The 7,782-nt window shown below is 35.5% G+C and overlaps 1 protein-coding gene across 1 annotated transcript; it reads right to left on the bottom strand.

Moving 5' to 3' along the window:
• Positions 1-592: 592 nt before the first annotated feature.
• Positions 593-1,000, bottom strand: LOC120349485. Its single transcript, XM_039419810.1, has one exon. It carries the CDS (start codon positions 998-1,000, stop codon positions 593-595), a length of 408 nt encoding a protein of 135 aa, XP_039275744.1.
• Between the last annotated feature and the right edge of the window lie 6,782 nt (positions 1,001-7,782).

The following is a 7,782-nucleotide window of genomic DNA, read 5'->3' on the forward strand; positions in this document are numbered from 1 at the left end:
AAAGTATGATGTCTTGCCTAATAAAATGGAGTTGATTATTTTGAACGAGAATGAACAGTTGATATTACATCTATAAACCAGTATCAGCTACCGTCTATAGAAGGCATTGTCAAGACAGAGGATCGGCAAAGTTCTTCTCCTATCTTTCTCCTCTGCCCTTATAACGGGGACCTAACTATAGCTTGAATTAACCTGACATCCTTGAATATGAATTGATTTTGTAACAGATATAATTATGCACCAATTTTCATTTTATTTTCACTTAGATGCGAAACTTGTGTCACTGCCTTGAATCTGCCTTGTATGGAAGATACCGGTATATCTGATGTGATATTAACCAATCATTGTCATCTCATCTGATGTAGTATAATACTACAACATGATCATTATTTGAAATGATTCTTCCGGAAGATATAATATTTTTTTCAATGATCAAATGATAAATTCTCATAAATGAGATTGGATACTTTGTTATTGATTCATTATATTTTATACATTTCTGAAGAACAATCTAACAACGTTGCAGAGCTAGGGAAGGATAGCGCTATCTGCTTTTTCGAATGATAGACAAGTATAGAAACACCAATTTTAATCAAATACTGCCATTATAATTATCCGACTTCACAACTTCTATCTTATCCGACTCCACACCCTCTCTCTTATCAGACACCACACCCTCTCTCTTATACGACTCCACACCCTTTCCCTTATCCGACTCCACACCCTTTCCCTTATCCGACTCCACACCCTTTCCCTTATCCGACTCCACACCCTCTCTCTTATCAGACACCACACCCTCTCTCTTATACGACTCCACACCCTTTCCCTTATCCGACTCCACACCCTTTCTCTTATCCACGCCACCTTTAACATTCGTACAACCCCCTTCTAGTCCGAAATAGCCCCGATATTCCGAGACTCCTGTTGGTTCCCATTGGTTTCCCAGAACGAAGTCACTTTGAATCTTGTAATAGAGCTGAGCTGGTATTTCAAAGGCCATTTATTATAACATTTACAAAGATCAGTGGACTAGCTGTGTACCAAGCTGTACCTATAAATTATCTGCGTTGACAATTATTATCCTGTTCAATTTCGAAGCGACGTGGAGCAAATTTCAAAGTGAATGTTCCAGCTGAGAATAAGTTCAAAATGCACTATAGTGAGTTCCACGTTAAAATGGCAGTAAAGAAATATAGGAGAAAAACGTTGCCAAGTCTCTCCATTTTGTCACTGAGTGTACACAGCTGTTACTCAATTTCTAAATTTCTATAGGTTTCAAGGTCCCCTGAGTCCAAAAAACTGGTTTTTGAGTATTGGTCTGTATGTGTGTGTGTGTGTGTGTGTGTGTGTGGTGTGTGTGTGTGTGTATGAGTGTATGTGCGTCTGTGTACACGATATCTCATCTCCCAATTAACGGAATGACTTGAAATTTGGAACTTAAGGTCCTTTCACTATAAGGATCCAACACGAACAATTTCGATCAAATGCAACTCAAAATGGCGGCTAAAATGGCGAGAATGTTGTCAAAAACAACGTTTTTCGTGATTTTCTCGAAAACGGCTCCAACGATTTTGATCAAATTCATAACTAAAATAGTCATCAATAAGCTCTATCAACTGCCACAAGTCCCATATCTGTAAAAATTTCAGGAGCTTCGCCTCATCAATGCAGATAGATTCCCAATCATCAGGCTTCGGATACAATTGAAACGAAAGAAATCAAGTGGAGTAGATTGAGTATGAAAATCTCTACAATTAATGTTCAGTAACATTTTCACCTGAAATTGAAAATAAGCTTTGAATTCGAGAAAATGTTATTATTCAATTGCAAATTATTGTTGATTCTATTAAATCATTCACTATGAAGAGATAGCAGAACTCATGTGTGTCTCCAGCGTTATTGCCCTGTCACCAGCTGGCTCAAATCTTTGAATAGTAGACTTGAGATGCGCGGGAACACTAGTGTCAGGTGATCAATTTACATAACGGCAAAGAAAGTTGTGTGAGTGCGCCACACCAGATTTTTTTGAAAACTAATACTATAAGGAATCCGTGCTCCGCAAGTGTCTAATATTAAAAAATTGGGAATCTGAAAAATTCACAAACTGAATCTTGGAGAACTTACGATAAGCCTGTAGCCATTCTCGGAGAATAATTTAGAATTTACATGCAAAATTTCAAGTTGATCAGTCCAGTAGTTGAGACTTCTTCTGCTTCTTCTTTTTCTTCTTTTTCTTCTTCTTCTTTTTCTTCTTCTTCTTCTTCTTCTTCTTCTATTTCTTCTTCTTCTTCTTCTTCTTCTTCTTCTTTTTTTTCTTCTTCTTCTTCTTCTGCTTCTTCTCTTCTTCTTCTTCTTCTTCTGCTTCTTCTTGAGAAGGCAGTTGGAAGGCTGGATGTAGTCTTAATGTTTTCTTCTTCTTCTTCTTCTTCTTCTTCTTGAGAAGAAGAAGAAGAAAAAATTCAGACTACATCTAGCCTTCCAACTGGTACCGTATATCAATATTAATACAATAATAAAGTTGAACAATACAGATAATATAATGGGACATTGACCCTGTTCAATGGGTTACCTGTACTACGCCGTTAAAGAAAAAATTTGAAGTATTCATATGATGAGGTCGACGTTACAATAGCAGTGTTTGATTAGCAATAGTATTGCTATCCTTGTCTATCATTCAAGAAAGCAGATAGGGCTATCTCTTTCTTGCTTTGCTCTGTTGCCAGATCGTCTTTCAACAATGTAGAATAATATTAATTGAGTAAAAAAATATTTCATCTTAATTATAGAAATTCATCATTAATTATTGAAAAGTATGATGTCTTGCCTAATAAAATGGATTTGATTATTTTGAACGAGAATGAACAGTTGATATTACATCAATGAACCTGTATCAGCTATCGTCTATACAAGGCATTGTCAAGACAGAGGATCGGCAACGTTCTTCTCCTATCTTTCTCCTCTGCCATTATAACGGGGACCTAACTATAGCTTGAATTAACCTTATATCCTTGAATATCAATAGTGATTTTGTAACAGATACAATTATGCCCTAATTTTCATTTTATTTTCACTTAGATGCAAAACTTGTGTCACTGCCTTGAATCTGCCTTCTATGGAAAATACCGGTATATCTGATGAAATATTGACTAATCATAGTCATTTCAATAATAATGAATCATATATCCTATTCTTCCGGAAGATATCATATTTTTCAATGATCAAATGATAAATTCTCATAAATGAGATTGGATACTTTGTTATTGATTCATTATATTTTATACATTTTTGAAGAACAATCTAACAACATTGCAGAGCAAGGGAAGGATAGCGCTATCTGCTTTTTCGAATGATAGACAAGTATAGCAACACCAATGTTAATCAAATACTGCCATTATAATTATCCGACTTCACAACTTCTATCTTATCCGACTCCACACCCTTTCTCTTATCCGACTCCACACCCTTTCTCTTATCCGACTCCACACCCTCTCTCTTATACGACTCCACACCCTTTCCCTCATCCGACTCCACACCCTTTCTCTTATCCGACTCCACACCCTTTCCCTCATCCGACTCCACACCCTTTCTCTTATCCGACTCCACACCCTTTCCCTCATACGACTCCACACCCTTTCTCTTATCCACGCCACCTTTCACATTCGCCCTTCTAGTCCGAAATAGCCCCGATATTCCGAGACTTCCGTTGGTTCCCATTGGTTTCCCAGAACGAAGTCACTTTGAATCTTGTAATAGAGCTGAGCTGGTATTTCAAAGGCCATTTATTATAACATTTACAAAGATTAGTGAACTAGCTGTGTACCAAGCTGAACCTATAAATTATCTGCGTTGACAATTATTATCCTGTTCAATTTCGAAGCGACGTGGAGCAAATTTCAAAGTGAATGTTCCAGCTGAGAATAGGTTTAAAATGCACTATAGTGAGTTCCACGTTAAAATGGCAGTAAAGAAATATAGGAGAAAAACGTTGCCAAGTCTCTCCATTTTGTCACTGAGTGTACACAGCTGTTACTCAATTCATCCCATTAAATTTGATCTAATGATAATTATTATCTTCTTTGAAAGATAATCAATTCAATGTCAAAATGATCAAGAAAAATATTTTTTCCTACAGTTACGTTGAAAAGTGGCCATTGCTGCACTGATTACAGAACGCAAAGAATCACTTTTTCGCCACACTTGGATGTAATGAGCTGGTTACGTGCGTCATATGGAGGCCGAAGTGGATGTTTTCCGACCAGGCCGGTAAAACTTTACGGCCTAGGGCTGTAAAATGACCTGAATAACAGCTGATCGTGTCCGATCCCGATCTCACAAAAGTCATAGAGAGATAATCTTATAACGACTGTAATAATCTATATAATTATGTATCGTGAATCGCGGTATTATGTCTATAATATATTTATAAATTACTGTTTAATAATTTAATATTTATTGTGTTTTTGATATCAAACAATGAATACAATGGCTGCATTGTCCATTGTCAGAAAGGTACGTATCGCAAGTATTTAAAAGTGAAGAATCGAATTTGAAATCAAAGTACAATAATTGTATCAATATTTAAAAGTGAGGTAGAGTAATAATTGTTTCTTTTTTATTATCGAATTCCACTCTTAATGCAATACAATCAACTATAATAACAAGAAAATACAGCAGAGATCTGAAGTTTAAGGTAAGCCTACTGGTGAAATCAGCCTTGACTAAAAAATTCCTAGTAATTTTTCCGTAATTCATTATTGAAACTTTTAGATAATTTTCTTTAATATTGAACCATATAGAGAAAACATTAGGCCACTCAAGATTGAATCTTCGAATGTTTTCTCTATGATTTCAGAGCAATATTTTGTTGTGAAAATGCCGGCAAACCGGCTTCAATTAATATGCTGCTATACACTATATTATAGTAGCCTACATACGTTACCTGACTTAATTCAGAGTGAAAATTTTACTGTGAAACAGATAATAATTTTAATAATATAAGTCATGAGCCAAAGTCTGTTGTACCTTTGACTATAGAAAGAACCTTCTTCTATAGAAAGAACAACCTTCTTTCTATAGTCAAAGGTTGTACGCTTTTTAGGAGTAAAGTAAACTTTTTTAGAAGTCTAGTTTACAGTATTACGTGTATGCTAAGAGTTATCAGTCAGGCCTCTTCCTTCAACAATACCCAATAGCCGAGAGCGTTAAGGCGTAACACAACTGAACTCAGCTCAGTGAGTTACAAACACGATCTAGGTTCGAATCTCGGTCAATGACATTTTTTTTTGTCGATGAATTTCGACTTTTATTAGCTATTTTTTATATTAGTTACCATAATTAAATTTCAATCAATTTTTTAGATATATTTTGAGACAAAACTGTGAAATATGCAATTATATTAATTTTTTCATCACATTATTTCAAAATAGTAATGAAAATTCTTCATCCATCTATCCATGAGATATTGCACCGGGCGCAAAGCGCGAGCTATAAAAATTCAAATAATTATTCGAAATATTAATAGTACAAAAATATGGTCACTATTGTAAATTATTAATTAGTAACATGAAATTAATTGACAGTAAAAGTTGTCATAACCAAGATTCAAACTATCAAAATAGGCTGTTTGAATTTTATTAATTTTTCAATTTCTTATAATATTGGGAAGTTTTTTTTTGGATGTGGCGAAAAATAGCGTTCGCAACACGGGCAAAAATGTTTTTCCGGCTCTCGAACGCTTCAAGTTCTCGACTTCGTCTCGAACTTGAAAACCGCGATCTCGAGCCGGAAAACGTACATTTTCGACCCTAGGTGCGAAATATACTATTCCGCTCTAGTGCGGGAAAAATTTTTCTGCACTCCAGATTTGCAACATGGCAACGCAAAATACTTAGTAGGTTATATGGAGACAACAGTGCAGCAAAATCAAAATGAAGTGGTAACAGTGACTGCTGTGGCTGCTATAGTGAGCAGAGGTGCAACCAAGCACAACGCGCTAATTATTATTCATATATATTATAATGGAGGACAACGAGGACTTTAGGATTTAGGATTAAGGTTTTTATCAATAATAAAATTACACAGAAAAACATTTGATGGATTCAGGCAATTTTACCCATAATTACCCACTTTTCATATTCAATGGTAACTGTAGGAAAAACTTAATGTGAAATACGTGCGCAAAGTTCCTCTGCTGCACTCAAGAAACCATTCCGCCCGAGCCTACGGCTCGGGCGTAAACGTTTCTTTCGGTGCAGCAAACTGTCACTTTGCGCACTATTTGCACAAATAACTATTTCCATAATTTGCTTCAATAACTGAGATCAGATTTTACTTTCCTTGCCCTATTACCATAGGTAAGGAAAGTATTGCTTTCCGAAAAAAATTAAGGTACCACAATTTCTAAATTTCTATAGGTTTCAAGGTCCCCTGAGTCCAAAAAACTGGTTTTTGGGTATTGGTCTGTATGTGTGTGTGTGTATGAGTGTATGAGCGTCTGTGTACACGATATCTCATCTCCCAATTAACGGAATGACTTGAAATTTGGAACTTAAGGTCCTTTCACTATAAGGATCCAACACGAACAATTTTGATCAAATGCAACTCAAAATGGCGGCTAAAATGGCGAGAATGTTGTCAAAAACAAGGTTTTTCGTGATTTTCTCGAAAACGGCTCCAACGATTTTGATCAAATTCATAACTAAAATAGTCATCAATAAGCTCTATCAACTGCCACAAGTCCCATATCTGTAAAAATTTCAGGAGCTTCGCCTCATCAATGCAGATAGATTCCCAATTATCAGGCTTCAGATACAATTGGAACGAAAGAAATCAAGTGGAGTAGATTGAGTATGAAAATCTCTACAATTAATGTTCAGTAACATTTCCACTGAAATTGAAAATAAGCTTTAAATTCGAGAAAATGTGATTATTCAATTGCAAATTATTGTTGATTCTATTAAATCATTCACTATGAAGAGATAGCAGACCTCATGTGTGTCTCCAGCGTTATTGCCCTGTCACCAGCTGGCTCAAATCTTCGAATAGTAGACTTTAGATGCGCGGGAACACTAGCGTCAGGTGATGAATTTTCATAACGGCAAGGAAAGTTGTGTGAGTGCGCCACACCAAATTTTTTATTTTTATACAAACCTGGAATGGCGGCTAATTGAAAAAGATGTGAAACATCAATCTGAATTCTAAAACAACAGAAATAGTGTTATTCTACTCCAATTTATTTTTAAAATGATATAAAAATGAAAATCCCATTTAAAGTAAGTAATTTCAATAGATATAGTCCAGAAATAACCTTTCAATATTATTTATACCGGTTTTAGTAGGTCTAACCTATACGTGTAGGCTAATTGAAGCATGGATGAAGTCTAGGATAGTTAGTTATCAACTTTTAAAATGTCATTCCAGGTATTTTTATTTGTGTTTTCATACGGTAATGTCTGAAAATCATTTCATTGTTTTAAAAATACATTTTAAACCAATTATTCGACTTGTGTACTACAGTATTTTGATAGATTGAAGGAAAAAAAATGGCGGCTGAGAATTGTTTGTTTACTTTTGTACAGTGACTGTCAAAAGTGAAAATAAAATATTCTCGCAAACGGAAAACATTGTGAAGCTAGAGAGAGATAGCGCTATCTCGTTTGTTGTATGATAGAAAAGGACAGCCACTGCCATTATAACGTGGACCTCACTATAGACTAGACCGCAAGGGTCCAATTGGAAACTTTGCAAACTGATAACTTGACTTACTGAAATCTTGAAGAATCG

Source organism: Nilaparvata lugens, chromosome 1 (assembly GCF_014356525.2).
Source record: "Nilaparvata lugens isolate BPH chromosome 1, ASM1435652v1, whole genome shotgun sequence".
Lineage (NCBI taxonomy): Eukaryota > Metazoa > Arthropoda > Insecta > Hemiptera > Delphacidae > Nilaparvata > Nilaparvata lugens.